This window comes from Melanerpes formicivorus, unplaced genomic scaffold (assembly GCF_026170545.1).
Source record: "Melanerpes formicivorus ecotype bairdi unplaced genomic scaffold, bMelFor1.0.p_v2 SCAF_7, whole genome shotgun sequence".
Lineage (NCBI taxonomy): Eukaryota > Metazoa > Chordata > Aves > Piciformes > Picidae > Melanerpes > Melanerpes formicivorus.
The window spans coordinates 27,397,577-27,414,486 of NW_027142359.1; the positions used below are offsets into that span (position 1 = coordinate 27,397,577).

General features: G+C 45.4%; 1 protein-coding gene across 6 annotated transcripts in view; it reads left to right on the plus strand.

Annotated features, from left to right (window-relative positions):
• Window positions 1-16,910, plus strand: part of RNF220 (ring finger protein 220) — a 234,534-nt gene that overhangs the window by 206,088 nt on the left and 11,536 nt on the right. For 5 of the 6 annotated variants that reach the window (XM_068141569.1, XM_068141566.1, XM_068141570.1 and 2 more), the window contains 2 exons: window positions 14,465-14,573; window positions 15,701-15,775. In XM_068141569.1, the coding sequence (XP_067997670.1) occupies window positions 14,465-14,573; window positions 15,701-15,775 (184 nt within the window). The remainder of the gene's footprint in view (window positions 1-14,464; window positions 14,574-15,700; window positions 15,776-16,910) is intronic. The other variant, XM_068141568.1, reaches the window with a different exon arrangement.

A 16,910-nucleotide genomic window follows, 5' to 3' on the forward strand; every position in this document is an offset into this window, starting at 1 on the left:
CTGTCTTGGCCGCTGCTTGGCTTCCCTTTGGGTCTCCTGCCTGTCAGCCCAGCAGTCCTCCATCCTCCCAGATCCACTCCTATTGAAAATCTTTAAACTGCAGGAGCTGAAAGGATTTGACATTTTCCAGAACACTTGAGCTCAAGTGATAAAATTGACATAGCTTTAATAATCTGATCAAAGAGGCTTTAGCTAGCACCTTTTGAAGGATCCTGGAATCCTTTCCAAACAACTCTCCTGCTAACGCCACTGTGAAGCGGGGGGAGTGTGTATGTGTGTGTGTGCTCACACCTTGCTCCTCAGTAACCTCGCCCCAGGTCCTCAAAAGGTGTGAAAAGTCAGGAAAACCCAACAGAAATCACAGGGAAAGCCTTAAGTGTCTTGCTGAGTCTTTCAAAAGATGTTGAATTTTTTTTTTGTCTTTTAAGTAGCAGGGAGAGCTTTTTTTTATTGAAGACATTTTATTTCACTGAGATTCAGAAGAGAAGGTGGTGCTTCAGGTGGAGAATTCCTAGATGCCTTCCACCCCCCTGCCTTCCTTTGAGATTCATGTGTGATAAATAGTTTCTGTCCTGCCATTTAAGGAATCTTGAATGCTCTGTGTGGTTGTCTGTGTAAGAGGGGTTCTGTTAAATTAATTGATAACAGGATCAGAGCTAGAAGCCTACAGAAAAGGAGGGGGAAGGGTTTCACACTGTCTGGCTGCTTCCCACTCCACTGCTGAGCCATGATATATGGTGACCCAGCCCAACAGGCTAAATTGATTCATCTCTAGTTCCTGTTTCTTAATCTGAAGCTAAATTGGTTTCATTTTTCTTATTTTGGGTGGTGCTTACAGGAAGTTTTTGGCAGCATCACTTGACTCCATTGTTTGTAACCTTAATTTTTGCCTTTAAATCTGAGCATTATTGATTGCCATGTTAAACCCTGTGTAGCTTCTGATTAGCATTTTTAAACTTGTCCAGAAGCACATGGCTTACCACCTGTGTCAGCCCTGCTCTCCCTTTAGAGCACTGGCTAATAGAATTAGCAGTGATCCACATATTGATCCTTCTCTCATAAGAGTGACATTCCTGCTTCATCCCCCTCTTCCAAAAATAAGCCTAGGCAAGGAGAGCAGTGTGGGTTTGTTTCTTTGGGTTTGGGGTTTTTTTTATCCACTAATACAGCATAGCAAACAGTCCTCTTAATGTGCAACTGAAGCTCTTTGCTTGAGCAAGTTGATTTAATCTAAACTTCAGGTTTCATGGAAGAGCCTCTTGCATGTAGAACTAGGTGGGATTAGGGGTAGGTCTGTGTTTGTTGTCTCGTTCCTTGGCCTGTGTCGGGTCATCAGTAGCTCGATCAGGCTGACCTCAACTGCTTTGTGTTGGAACTTCAGGCAGCCACCGGTAATAAGGCACATGATGCTGCTCCCAGCTCTTCCTGGCATGGATGCAAAGTTCTTGGTAGCTCAGGTAGGTTTCTCACTGCTGACCTGAACTCTGTTGCGTTGGACTTCAGATAGCAGCTACAGGTAATAAGGGAGGTGGTACCGGTCTCACCTCTCCTTCCCAGTGCTGCAGGGTGTCTCATCCCTGCGGAGCTTTTCTAATCTTGCTGACATGAGGCATCTGAGAGATGCCCTGGGGTACTGAAGGCTCATGGGGGAGCATTTTATCAACTCTGCCCATCTGCTGAAGGCCACAGTCACAACCTTTGCAGTGGCTGGCATCTTCAGCAGACAAGCTCAGCCAGTGCAACACTCCTTTACCTTGACTTAAGATGCAGCTTTGCTCAGAGAGAGCAGCCAGTCCCTAATTGCCTGGGCATCCTCCCTGACTCTTCTGCCAGTGTTGTGCTCTCAGCCTGCACAGAGCTGCAAAAAGCACTTTCCTCACAGAAAGTCTTCCTCCCTCTCCTCTCCTGCGCACGAGGGTCCGTTGCCGTCTGGAAACCGAGGTTCCCCGGGGTTAAAAGCCAGCATCTTAATTCAGAGTGCCAATGTTCAATTTTGCTTTCTGCCACCAGACTAGATTGCAGGCCAGCAAGAGAGTCTGGGTTAGTGGCCCACTGGGTCACCTCCCATTTGTTTTCCTCAATTTTGTGTTGTCATAAATTCATTCCAGCCCGTTGTGGTTGATCAGTTTATCTCCGCCGGGGCAGGGAGCGCTGCGAGCATGATATATGGCACAGAGCATTGTAGCCAGCCTCTCCATGAATCACTCCAGCTGGTTGGTGTCAGCCCCAAAGCAAACAGGGCCCGGCCGCTGAGCGTTGACTACGATGAGCTCAGTATGAGAAGAGACATGACGTATGAATGTTTATTTAATAATTCTCTAATATTTCCAGCAGAGTGTGGCTGTGCCTTCTGGAGGGGGTGAAGCAGGGGGTGAGGTTGAAGAGGGAAACTCTAATCTGTTGGGGTGGGTCATAAATCAGGCAGACAACATCATTAATCAGGGATGGGACAGAAGTGGAAGGAGGTGGGACTGGAGTTGCCATCCTCAGTGGGAAGGGGGTTGTACTCTCTTCCCCCCCCCCCCCCGTAAAACAAATCCTGTTTCTGATTCTGCTTCGCCCCAGCCACGCTGCCCGCATTAATAGCAAACCTGGACACAAAGCTGTTTAAGTGAGTATGCTACCTCTGCTATAAACCTTGCAATCTGAGCCTGCCAAGCATTAAATCCCTTTATAATTATCTTCTTTATATAACACTTCATGCTTATCATGCTTCATTGGATGAGATGCTCGTTGGGTTAAAACGAGGGATTTAGAGACAAAAAACAATTGTGTTTGTTTTATGTTTCCTCTCTTCTCTTTCCTCCCCTTTTCCCCCCTGCTTTGCCTCTTTCCAGTATAACTCTTCCAAAAGCACCAGCTCCAGGGGGGTTCTGGTGTGCAGCAGCATGGGAAGGAGCATCAGTGAAACAAATTTTAGACTGGGATTCTTGTGCAAGAGTCAAGTGTGTGAGAACAGTTGGAGAAGTAGCAGTGTCTGTCATGGGGACGCTACGACCATGCAGAAGGGTTGAGATGGGAGCAGGATGAGTGTGAAGCCAGAGGATTAACAGAGGCCTGAAAGGGAAGGAGCCACACTTAAGCTGGTGTGTCAGAGGGAGACAGAAGCTGTTGGGAATTCACACCAGAGGATAAGCAGTCCCAACCCTTTTTACATAGCGTCACGCCGTTAATAAGCTTTGATGGGAGACAAAATTCAGTCATACAGCAAAGACTGAATTAAAAAGTTCACTTGAGCCATAGATTAACCAATCCTTTGTGCTTTGCTAAGAGGGAACATGATGCTGCTGATGGGTCCAGACCCAGATCAGCTTGTGTAAACTCGAGACAGAATCCAGGCAGCTGAACTGAAGCGTGGGATTGTCAAAGCCATGCTGAGGGAGCGCTGCTGGGCTGTACTGCGCTGCTTGGGTCCAGTTTTTTCTTTATTAGGTTTTAGGCCCTTCTTTTGGTAATTCAGTAGTGTGTACCATGTGCTTGTAATGTATAGTGGTGTTCAGTGTTGCAAGGGTTCCATTTCTTTATGAAGGGAGGCTGTGGCTTCGCTTCGTCCCCGAGGTTGTGGCAGCGGCGAGCAGAGTGCCACCGTGCTTCTCTACTCTGCTCCGTCCTTTAACTGTCCAGTCGAAGCTGCAATGTGGCAACGATGGTCTCAAACATTATTACCACTGCACCAACTGGAATTGTGTCAGAGTCATGGCTCATCACAGGCTGGTGGTTAATGAAGCTCAGTGAAGCAGGCTTGACTGTATGAGCTCAGAGCTGGGAGAAGGGGGTATCCCCGTTTAACGCAGCTGTGCCAAAAGGTTTGGTATAACGCTCGTGTTGTGGGGCAATTGTTGGTAGCTTTTGACATCTTTATGTGGAGAGGTACTCTTATGTCTGTTGACCCCATGACGTTTTGGTGCTGAAGCATTTGCAGGCCCAATGATGTGCTGCCAGCTTCGGGGGGCAGTAGCATCCCTGTCCAATAACTGGTGTGAAAATCCCCGGCAAGGAATTTTATCCCTATGCTGGGGATAGGGTTTAGGCATCTTGCCATTTGTGCCTCTTTGCTTGTCCCTTCTTTTCTTTTTTTTTTTCCTTTCCTTTTTTTTTTTCCTTTCCCTTCCTTAGTTTCAGAAATGCTGTTAACTTTAATTTGTGGAGTTGCTTCCTGGCAATGAAAAATCGATGGGGGGCTATCGCAGTGTGAAATTCGACTGTCACCGTTGAGCTATAGAGTTAGCAAGATGTCTTAGAAGGTAAAAAATAAATCGTGGCCCAGCAAGTGCTCAGCTGTGCTATTTCAAAGGGGATATGAGGCTGATGGTCCGTTAGAGGGTACTTCAGTTAGATGGATGATGATTCCCTGTGAAATATTGGAGTTATTCCATAGGTAAGAGAAACTTTAGCTTATAAAACACAAACAGCTGCCTTCCAGCAGACAAATTCTGCCCTTAGATGTGTGAGCAGCTTGTCAGATAGAGGACTCATGGCTAAAATTAGCCTGGTGTGTTTAACAACGTCTCTGATGGAGCATTGTAGATCCTGCAGTGTTCCTTCTGAAAATACTTTGAGGATGTGACTGTTTATTCATGTCGCTGGAAGAATTAAGGGGCAGAGACTTGGGGGTTTTAGGAAATGTTGTTGTGGTACCCAGATGCTCTCAAGAGAAAAGTAACAATTATTTTTACATAGGCTGCATTCCCTGTTTGGGTGGAAATGTTCTTTTGAAGAGCAGAAAAGGGATCATGGTGTGCCCCATCCACTGCTGGTTTGCTGTTGCTCTCGTGCATCTGTTGAAGGGCAGCCCTGGCTGCACAGGCTGTCTGTGTGCTGGCATTAATGGGGCTACTGCTTTCTTTGGCACTTACTGACTATTGTGGCAGGACTCAGTAAGTGTTTGTGCTGTGCCAGCTGCTGTATGACAACAGGATAATTGTTATTACAGCTCTTGGTATGCATTTCTTAGATTATAGTTAGTAGGTATAAATACCTAATAGTATTAAAAAAAGAACCCAACACTTTGCATTACTTCTCACTAAACCATGTCTGTGACAACTTGTAGTCAGTAATTTTCTCTTACACTTGCATGCACAGTTGTAGTACCACTGAGGGGAGCTTACCCCTGCAAGAAGGAGTGTTAAGCTGCATTTAGTTGGAGATTGGTGAAGATTTCCCAGAGAGTTTAAAGACAGAAGAATTTATTGTGCTTTCATACCTCCTTTGCCTCTATAACACAGAGCCCAGCACTGCCTTTACAGCAGCAGTGTAATAGCAAGTAGTGTAATTAGCATAGTTAATAGCCATGTTACTTTCTTGGTTTTGCTCTCACTTCAGCATCCATGCTTGTCCTAACTGTACTCACTCCCCACCACTGTGGGCACTTCATCCTATTTCTACATTCACTTCTTTCTTCCTTCTTGGCAGTTCCTGTCTGCAAAAAGCTGCTGTTTCCCTCTCAGTTGCATAAGCATTCCTGCTTTGCCCTCAGGTAGCCAGCTCCTGACCTGTCCTTCCTCTGCATTGCGGGTTTCCTCTTCCAGCACTTGGACCACAATTGGTTATGTGATCCTAATGTGCCGTGGCCTCCTTTAATAGCTTCATGTTTCTTTTTGAAGGCATGATTACCTTAAATGATGCTAATTCTGGTCCTTTCTTTCCCTGTAAAGGAAACAGCAACAGTGTAAAAGTTCTGGGGCAGCAGCAGCAGTGGTAGGAAGCTGTCTGAAGGATGTGTTATCGCACTGCCTGTGTGTACCTCCAATCAGCAGTCATGAATGAAAGTTCTGGAAAGCATATCACCTCCACAATAAAGGCCTTAAAAGGCTACAGATGAATCCAGGTTCTGTTGTAGTAGCATAGATATTTCCTGTTTATTTCAGCCCTTTGGATGCAGGCCATTGGACTAGAAGGCATTTCATTGTGCACAGAGGCAGGCTGCAAGATTCGACTGCATGTGCAACCTCCTGAACACCTTTCAGCCCTAGGATTTGCTATTCCTTTTTCACTTCAGGGATGTTTTGCAATTTTGTGTCCTGATCATCCAGCCAAATCTACCAATAATCCCAAACCACCTCCAGGCCACAGTAAGATGACAGGTTACAGGTGCCATAAGTCTTTCAGTAGAAAAATATGCCTGACTGGCTGTACATAGAGCTTGGTCATAACCCAAACATGTTTGCATTTGGATAGATGGAGGCAAGTTTCAGTAAGGTGGAACCTCTAACCCATGTGCCTCACCAGGGGAGGAGCTACGTTTTCCATTTCCACTTCCTGTCTTTTGTGGCCCTGACTTATATATTGAGGTCTTTTCCAACCTTGTTGATTCTATGATTATCCGCAGTCAGGACCACGTAAGAGATACTGTAGGGAAGGCAAACTTCTGATGGGCTCCATGAGCATGAGGGGGTTGTCCTCAAACTCCTACTTAGAAACTCTGGGAACAAAGGGAAATTTGTGACAGTATGGGAAGAAACCTTGGAGGACTGCAGTTGAGTGTCAAAGAAGCACTAGTGGGATATAGATGTGAGGAGGAGGTTCTCCACCATGAGAGTGGTGAAACCCTGGAATGGGTTGTCCAGGGAGGTGGTCGAGGCCCCGTCCCTGGAGGTGTTTAAGACCAGGCTGGATGAGGCTCTGGACAGCCTGATCTAGTGTGGGGTGTCCCTGCCCATGACAGGGGGGTTGGAACTAGAAGATCCTTGTGGTCCCTTCCAACCCTGAATGATACTATGATACTATAGGAGATCTGAGAAGGGGTCACAAAATATAAGAGATGCCCCTCACTACAAGGAACACATTGAGTTGCTGGAGCACATCCAGGTATCAAAGCTGATGATGGGTCTAGAGAACAGATCTTATGAGGGATGGCTGAGGGAATTGGGATTGTGTGACAGGTTGGGCTTAATGATCTTTTGAGGTCTTTTCCAACCTTATTGAGTCTATGATTCTATATTAAGATAGTGACCATGATGCACCTTCACAGATACCTTAGGAATGCATTTAGGGTCAGCAGGATAAAAGATACCTTTGAATAGTGAACTGAGATGTTAGCCCAGTAGTAGTAGATGTGCAATTATTTCTATTTAGGAACTTTGTTTAGAGAATCATTTTCTAACCCTGCCTGTGGGGCCTCCACAAAAACCTTACTGCAGAAAAACACCGGTCCGTAGCCTTTATAGCCAGAGCTGCTCCAGTAAAGCAGTGGGATTGCATTTATTTTCTCTTTGGAACAGGGGACATAGTCTCTAAATCGAAATCAGAATGACCCATGCATTCTTTCTCCCAGCTTTCATGTCGAACCATAATTGCTCAAATGGCACATTTAAAATTTTGGCGCAAGCTCAGGCTTTCGCTCGCTGCCTTTTTAAATCAGTCCCAGTGGCCAGCAGATACTGCATAGCCCTACAAATGCAGCTAAACATGCTGACTCCCGGGCTCCTTCCATTCTGAATGATCAGCGATGCCATCTGTCTCTGTTTTGATTGGGGCTGGGCACATGTGTCCCAGCGAAACGCAAGCCAAAAAACAGAGGGAGAGAAAGGAGCCAGCGCCTGAATTTACTTCCCGCTTCTGTAAAGGCATTGTTGGGTTCTGTGTTACAGAGGCGGAGGAGATAGGAAAGCATAATGAATTCTTCTGTCATTAAATTCTTCAGGGAATCTTTACCCAGGTCCCCTCTAAATGCGGCTTAAAACGCCTTCTCGCAGCTCCCCTCAGTGGTATTGCGACGGTGCATGCAAGTGTAAGAGAAATAATTCCTCTGTGGGGGGAAAAGAAGAAAAGCAGCAGCATTTTTTTTTGGTTTGCATCAAGATGAAATTAGAAGCAAACTCTGAATTTGGCAAGCAGCTGCTGGTATTAACAAGTTGTGCAAGCAAGTATAAAATAGAGGCGCTTGTGACTTGAGAGAGCCTCGGCGTTGTGTGTGTGTGCCCTTGCATGCACCCTGCTCCAAATTCACAACTTAGAACACGGAAATTAGAATGGGGAACATTGCATTATTCATAACTTGGCAACCAGAAGCCAGGGCACTTTGCCAAAATAAACTATTCTCTATAATTACAGGTGAAGCAACATTCTTTAATATCTCACAACACAAAAACATACATTAATCAAGGAAAGAGGGGTTGGGGTTTTTTTTTTTCCTAGAGGACAATAAATCGGCATCCTTGCCAATTTCCTCAATACCTGTGACAATGTTTTACAGGATTGTAAGTCAGCCTTTTTAAAGAAGGTTAGTCTGAAAAACAAATAAAATAAATGAGGTTTTTAGCTGAATAAAGGAGAAGCCAGCTCCTGAAGGCCTGATGCCTTGACAGCTTTCCTTTTAGCACTGACACCCTCCCAAGCCGAGGGTCTATACTTCACTCGGCGTGGTTTGACACAACCCTACCGCAAAGAGCTTTGCTGGGCAGTTTGCTGCTGCTAGGGCTCTGGTCCCTTCTGCTGTAGCCAGCTCATCTAGTGAAATAAAATTGCAGTGCACTGTGCCAGTCTGGTAGCCTGCATGTTCGGGGGTGATTCACCGTCAATCTGCCACCAGTGCCTAAAGCTAGGTTTCTTTCAGAGACTTAACATACGGAAAATGCTGGAGCTGAGTCTGTTTCCTTTAAAGCCACCTGTGACTTTCCTTTTTAAAAACTTACTTATCAGTTTAAGTGTTTTACTTGTTAGCAACAAACTATGCTATCTTCTGGCACTCAGTGAGTGCAGAAGGCTTTTGTGTCTGTGTATCTCCTACTGACTTCAGTCCTGCTCACCCACATCTACCAAAATAAACTCCCTGTGTCGTTAGCAGCGTTTGCTGCAGGCAATGCTTGCGAAATTGAAAGAGGAGGCAGATTCTTTCACCCGGCTGAAAACAGATGCGCTTCTTATCCCGGGAAGCTTAGGGTTGTTTTCAGTAAGCGTTTGAAACTCTGATAGCAAGGGAGTTGTGTTGAAGACAACATAGGAGTGAGAGCCTGGGCAGCATCGTTGTGCTCTGTTGTTCCGCACTGCTACCAGCGTCACAGCAGCGATGTGCAGCACCTTACAGGATAATAAAACACGGTCCCTTCTCTGAAAAAGTTGCCCTCTCACCCAAACATAAATTGGCTATGAAAGAAGGCTTGCAATCGAATGATTGTGCAAAGATGTTGGGGTCATTTTTTGGATTACTTCATCAAGTCTTACGGATTTGTGCCCCACAAAGCAAGGACTGCAGCAGGCTCGCTCTTCTGCAGCGTGGCACTGCTTATGAGAATTGCCATCCGTGGCCGTTTAGGCTATGGCCAGGAGCAATTTCTCTGCTCCTGGGATCTTTCTGTAGCTTGTCTCTGCCTTCAAAGCATCGACTACTCTGCTTCTAATATTTATGATATGTAAGCTGCTGGTGACCTGACCTCTGCCCTCAGCGCAGGAGAACGGCATGTATGTTCTGCCGGGATCAGGTTCTCCACCTCTGACGTGGGAAGATAAAGGCTTTGTTTAAAAATAAAGACATCACTCTCAGGCTTGTCAGTGGTACTGTACATTTTCCCCTCCACCACTCTGTGTTTACAGGCATATGAAAACAAAAATGAATGTATGTGGGAGAGAGAAGAAGGTCAGAATATCAAGTGTCAAAAGCAGCCCATGAAATTTTATTGGTGTTGCATTTAATCAGTGCTAAGCGTTCTTTACAAGGTACATACAAACAGTGAAATTGTAAAAATTTATGGAATGCTGTGTACAGTGTGGCTATTGGTGAAGGAAGGAAAATTTATATCCAGTTGAAATAAACCAAATGGGAATGTTTTATGGAGACTGCTCAGCAGCAGGGTACATCAGGTGAGATCTGGGTACGGCAGGATGGAATATTCGCTGGGGCTGACTGATCTTTGGGGTGTTTTCCTGCTTCTTCAGCAGCTAACAGTTTGCATCTCTCTGTTGCTCTCCAATAAGCAGGGTACTGGAAGCAGTGGTAGTATGATGTTTGGGTTGCTTTTCCTGTACAGTGGAAAGGAAACAAGTGAACAGCTGCTGCTGCTATCTCTCGTATGTCTCTCACTCTCTCATTCCAGTCCAACAGTTCCTTGAACAACTCTTAATATCCAGCTGGGAAGGGTTAACTGAAGCCAATTGCTTTGACATAATATTTTTTTGTTTCCTTTTTTGGTCCAGCATTTTGTTGATGATAAAGCACAGACTTAGTCAATTGAGAGATTCCAGAGCTGCAGAATCAGAGATAATTTAATTAACGGAATTGCTTGTGATTGCCCACTGGGACAGTGGGTAGGAATTGCTTGATTTAATTTGGAGAAACAAAGATCACATGCATGCTAATGTTTGACAAATAACCAGTGTTTGGGTTAAAGTTTTTTTGCAAAGAGGGGGGCAGCCATTTCCCTGGGGAGATTCCCCAGGAGGTGATTGCTGAGTAACAACTGAAAACAAAGCTACAGAGAGGTCCTTTTTCCTATTCCACAGTACTTTCGTGCCCTTTTTCTGGTCTTTTACTTGGTCAGAGGAAGGTTTTGCTCAGAGGAGGAAAGTTTGTTCTTATTTTCAGTGCACAGGGAAAAATGCTATGGATGGTAGAAAGACATGCAGTAGGCATAAAGGCTAAAAGCAATTCCCCACTGCCTGCCCAGTCTCATAGATTTGCTTCCTGATACCCAGCATCCTCAATTGTGACTGCTAAGTTGTTGTAGAGCTAACCACAAAGTCTGGAGAGAAGTGCAAGACTGAGCTTCCTCCACAGGGAGCTCTCCCTTCATGTTTTTGCTCTCACTCCGAGTTCCCTGTTTGTGGTGATTTAGGTCCACAGTGAGCAAAGCATGGATGTGCCTTCTTGATATATCTGGTTCAGGTATCAGTGAAGCCACTTGTGCCTACGTGGCTGGAGAAGCAGCAGCACTGGGGCTCAAGACATTGCTTTGGGCAGCAGTTGTGCTCAGCAGATCTCTCTAGAGGCTTATAAATGACATTATCCAAACACGTCAAATCAGAGCGCTGGGGCACAAAATTGTTGAAAGAGTCCTCCTACATCCAGCATGAGGTCCAGGCAAAGCAGGGCTGTGGAAGCCACTTCCTTCTTCCCTGTAATTCCCTCTGCCTCCCTTGGCAAGGTGACTTGTACACAGCCTTGCCCTGCTTTCTGACCCTTGCTCCACCTCAGCGTTACCCTGAACTGCCTACTGCCTAAGCGGCTCCCAGTGTGTCTGGGCAAGCACACGAAGAGTGTGCACGCAAGAGGGAAGCCTGAGGGAGTTCCCAAGATTGCTGCTGCAGGAAGAGTTGCTCCTAAGCGATGCTTATCTTTAGGATACAAGCAGCAGGTTGACGGTAAAATGTCACTAAATGGAATGGCATGTGTCCCAAGTGTGCTGGCCACCACGGGAGTCAGACACATGGGAAGTGACTCTTGTCTTTATTCCATCCCTGGAGGTAGTTCCAGCTTCCTTTATTTACTAATGTTCTCCCTATTTCCCTTGACCTCATTTCCTCTGGCTTTTTGGAAGCAACCTTGCAATTATCTCTCACTTTGAGTTGACCCTTGGCCACCACGTCCCTGGTTGCTGCTGCTCCGCAGGCTTTCCTGAAATCTCAAGTGCAAAATGCTTGATCGTGGCCAAAACCTCTCTATTGTGAGACAGGAGCTGCCCCTTCGGCGCTGGGCCGTGCGTCAGGAGCCGTCCTGAGAGCACACTTGGCAGAGCGAACGTGGAGTTTAAAGTCTGTCACAGCTGAGCTTTGATCAGCACTGGGAGATATTGCTGTGGCTAAAGCTCCCTCTCGTACCAATGCACCCCAGTCTTGTTAATAAATGTATATTTAACAATGTCTGGAGCGTATGAAGTGATAATAACTAAATCAATACCTCCCACATTGATTGTCCAGGATCCCTACAGCGTGACGCACGCAGCGATGCGGTAATTTTCCAGCTAACTAGCACCCTGATCTACAGCCCTCCTATTGATTGCCCATTGTATCAGGCAGCCTCTGAGCATTATTGCTTATACCTCCATTCAGCCTCCTTTTCTGATTCATTCGTTTATTACTGGACAGGGGCGATTATCTCAGAGACTTTCCGAAATTGGCCGATGGGGGTCAGCCATTTGGACTTCTATAAACAAACCATTTTCTATCTCCTCTAGTTCTTGCAGTGGCAAATTTTCCCTTTTCATGCCTTGACTGTTATTGGGCTGGGACTGGGGATGAATTGACCTCTGCTTTGATCTGCTCAAGGAATCAACTTTTCCCTTTCCTTGCTGAGTAGCCTGCCCTCCTCTGAATGGGGATGCGGGAGCTGAGCTTCTGCTTGCCGCCTACTTTAGCTAGGAGCCACACTCACTGCCTTTACACTTCCAGTGCCTTTATGCATGCAGGAAGGAGAAAGGAATAGAATAGGATAGGATAGGATAGGATAGGATAGGATAGGATAGGATAGGATAGGATAGGATAGGATAGGATAGGATAGGATAGGATAGGATAGGATAGGATAGAATAGAATAGAATAGAATAGAATGGAATAGACCAAACCAGACCAGAAGAGACCTTCAAGATCATCATGTCCAACCTACCATCCAGCACCACCTAATCAACTAAACCATGCAACCAAGCCACCCTATCAAGTCTCCTCCTGAACACCTCCAGTGATTCCAGAAAGTCAAACTGGAACTGCAGCTTTCATCCAACATCAGCTTGTTGATGGGCCAGGCTGGAAGGGAAACAATTTTTTCATCCAACAATTCTCTTTGAGCTATAAATAAATAATTCTCTTCCTTCCTTGGGCAAAACTAACACCTTTCTAGACTTTCTTTGAGAACATCAACATCTCTTCCTTGAAGGTGAGATCCCAAGCTGGGATACAATAATAATTTCTACCACTGAGTAAGGACAAGCTAGGTATTTCACAGTGGGGAGCACTGTCTCTTATTGAAGTTCTTTTCATTTTGCTCCAGAGACTATTTATTGATATTAAGTCTTGAATCTGCAGTGTCCCTGTCCCCAGGCAGTCCTCACCCACTAGGCTGATGTGGGACATGTGTATTTCTTTGCCTTTTTTGCAGTCTTAAAATTGTTCCCATTTTGTGGCAACTGTAATTTGCAATGAATCTCTTTCTGATGAAGGTCTCTCCTGGGTTAGCTCTTGCAAAGGGTGTCTGATCTGTACAAAGGTAGGAGTGAAGCTGGGGAAGCTTTAGAACACTGGTACTTAGCCATATGGACTCCTGCAGCTCCAGTTCCTTCTGAACTGTTATGATTAGAAAAATCACTCAGGATCTTTTTGACTAGCTCTGTTTCCAGAGCCCTGAGAAAAGCCATCAGAATCACCTCATGGGAGGTACCTCAGGTCCCTCCCTGTGTGCCAGTGACAAGTGACTAATGAACAAAGGAGCAAGCTTGTGCATGCAGTGGGAGTGCTGAGATTGCAGCTCACTTTATTGGTTGTGGTAATTCCACTAAATCCATCTTTTAGCCACCTGTTGATGAATTATCCTCTGAAAAGGTAGAACATGTAGGTACAACTGTGGGTTATGTTGTTTGTGATTGATACGGCTTCTGGTGGCGAGGTGCTCTTATGGTTCTTCTGAGCTGGAGTCTGCTCAGACAGGTCTGAAATTCACTGACATGTAAAAATTACTGCCTTGCTTTGTTTTTTTCACAGAAGTGAAAGCCTTAATCTGAATGCAATACTCTGAACCTTTTCCAGGCAATGCTTGAGGGCCCCTCCAAATGCCTGCAGTGTGCAAAAAAACCCAGATTTTGTAGCATGCTGGAGTGACACAGCCTTGTCTGTAATGCTCCTGCATCTCATTTTCTAAGCATTGCTGTCTGCCCCTGCTTTTAGGCTGGCAAGTTGCTCTTTTCACCAGCCTTGCAGAACCATGAAACCTTGCAGAACCACTTACCTACCCTCAGCACAGCGCCTCTGTGACAAGAGAGATAATGCTGCCCATCAAAAATGACCCTAGGAAATGGGAAAGCAGAGATTGTAAAGCCACTTTTATAGCCACCCTCTTGGCACAGCATCCCTTGCTTTTGGTTTCTCCTTTTTTCAGTATGAGAATTCCAAAAGCTAGGTATTTCCTTAATACAGAAGCACTGTGTTGATCTGGTGTTGTGTTTCACAAGGTTGATGGCAAGCAAAGAGCCCTATTCTGTAAGGGAAAGAGCAGCTTCTATCGCCCACAGAAAGTTTTCTCACCAGCTTTAAAGCAATATACAGAACCTTGTCCAAAGTGCAAGTTGCAAGTAAACTTGCTCTGTATGAATCTGGCAACCCAAGCCCTGTTGTGTTGTGTCAGGATACGTTTGGAAGCGTTTAGTAGGACACATCAATGAATTCACACTGGCCTTTTCAGGAATTCTCCTTCACCCCAAGCTGGATGTATTAGTTCAAATGTTGCTATCTCATGTGCAGTACCTGTTGTGGGATGCATTTTTTTTCCCCCAGACTCTTAATAATCTTGTGTGCTCAGTGGTGCTCACTCTCCATCATCTTTTGCAGAATTACAGAAGACTCTGCAGTGACAACATTTGAAGCGTTAAAGGCTCGTGTCCGTGAGTTAGAAAGGCAGCTTTCCCGTGGGGACCGCTATAAATGTCTCATTTGCATGGTGAGTATCACTCCACTTGTGGTAATGAATCAGAAATGTCTTGGTTATCTTTGCTGAGGAGAGGAGAAGCTTTTCTCCTTTATCAGGTGAAGTGGGGGAATTCATCTTTGTCCCTACACACCAATTAGCCTTCTAAATGAAGACGCCCTTAGCGTCTTTTTTCTGTGCGCACTGTGGTTCCACAGGTTTTTGTAGCTGTCCACCTGTATCATGGGCAAAAAAGCCCAAACTTTGGAAGGCTTTTACTCTTCCTCTAGAAGACTCCCAGCTACCAGCATCCTGTGCAGATTCACATACATAGGAGAGAGCAGAATCTGTGATCTGAGACCCACTGTACAATTTGTGAACAGGAATGTTGCCTGAGCATTAAAAGTTGTCCACGTCCTCCTTGCTCTGTCGTGATGCTGTGGCCTTCTTAAAGAAGGGCAGCAGCTCCCTCTGATGGTCTGAGCCTGCAAAGCTCTGCCTCTCCTCTTAAGTTTTCATTCTGCTGATAGCAGGAGAAAATTCTGCTTACTTGAGGGCTCCCTCTCCAACTTCAGCTTAGTGCATGACGCTCTCTCTCTCTCCTAGCTCACAGCTGGTAGGTATGGGAGGGCAGTCCCCATCTCTCATCCTACAGAAGGGATAACAACTTGCTGCTGATTTCCAGAGGTTTATTAGCAGTGATAGAAAATGCTCAGGAGGAGGTATGTCTGCTGGAATAGCAGCAGCATTCTTGAGATGTAGTTAAGCTGTTCCTGCAGAGCTAAGAGTTGTGATAAGGGTTAATCTTACCCCGACTCTGGGTTTTGTATGATCTGGTGACCTTTCTGATGAGAATAATAGCAGGTGGCCACAGCAACTTCAGATGCTCTTGCGATAACTGTGCTGAGCCAGGTCACCACTTGAGTGGATTATGGGCTTCCAACAGGAGTTCTGGAAAGCCAGGAAAATGGACTATGGGAGACTTTCTGCCTCTGCTACACAAACATTACAAACATACGAACTTAGATGGTACAGAAGAGACTTTTTAACACAAAATGCAAGGTGATGTTACCCACAAAGAAAGGTTTTGTTACGGGGTTGGAAGCGAAGAATCAATAAATCCCTGCTGTGGAAATAACCTGTTTGCTGCTTCTCCTCAGGACTCCTACACAATGCCCCTGACTTCCATTCAGTGCTGGCATGTGCACTGTGAAGAATGCTGGCTGCGGACTCTGGTGAGGCTCTTGGCTAGTTTCTTGTTGACTTGTAGGCTTTTTCTTCTCTTAGGGGATACTTTATTTTAAATAACTACAAGGAAAGCTGCTTTTTGCTTTATTTCAAACAATCTGAGTGCTGTGCATGCAGACTTCCCAAGCCTTGCTGCTTAACACTCCACTGTAGCTTTGACCCGAGTGAGTTTCACATGAGTCACCAAGACTAAAGCGCAGTCCTGCCCCTCGCTTTCTTCCCTGCTGCCTTGGGGATGGTAAGGGACAACCTTGCCTTACAGTAATTTCTTGTGGGGCATCCATGCAGAGAGGTAAAGCTGTGAGAATGGAGGTCAAACCCACTGAGATTTTGTGGAATTAGTAGCTTCTGAGAAACCTGATATTCCCCTGAAGCAAAGGGAATCATCTTCAGGATAGAGGATATGGAAAGGAGCATTTATGAATATGAATCTGTAATTTTCTGGTTATTTGAAATAGCACTGTGCAGTTTTTCAGGCATATGCCATTCTGTTTGGAAGATTGGGGACTACCTCAGACACTGAACTGGTCACCCAGTGCAGGAGTCATTTATACAGGTGTTGAATGACATCAGGTTAAGATTTAGGGTGTTATTAAATAAAGTGTTTTCTTTTGCTGTGTTGAAGCTGTGGAGTTTGTAATTAGCTTTTGATGTCCCCCACGCAGCTGATTTTCAAGCTTTCCTTTTGCTCAGGTTGGGGAGTGGAAACTCTTGGGTTGTGCTTTCTAGTTCTGCCGTTAGCAAGATGATACCGTGCTGGGTTGCAAAAAATGTTAAGGGAATACCACTCCTAAAAACTGTTCCTGTGAGACATTACAGAATCTGCTTTATAGAACATGTTGTGTGTTTGGAATTATGATAGAGCTGATCATGCTCCTTTAAATCCTGCCTTTTAAAAGTCTTGTCCAAGAAAAGTTACCAGGACGGTGAAGTGCCTGTGGGCTTGAGTACTAATAGCAACTCAATAACTTGGCTCTCCCTTGGGCTGTGTTTTATAGGTCTTTAGCTACACTCTGTCACTATTTAGATTATACAAGCTTTGGTAAACATTTCAGCAGCATGTTATAAAAGACACATATGTGGGTGCGTAGCTGTGAGGTGTTTGGATGGATGTGTGCTCTG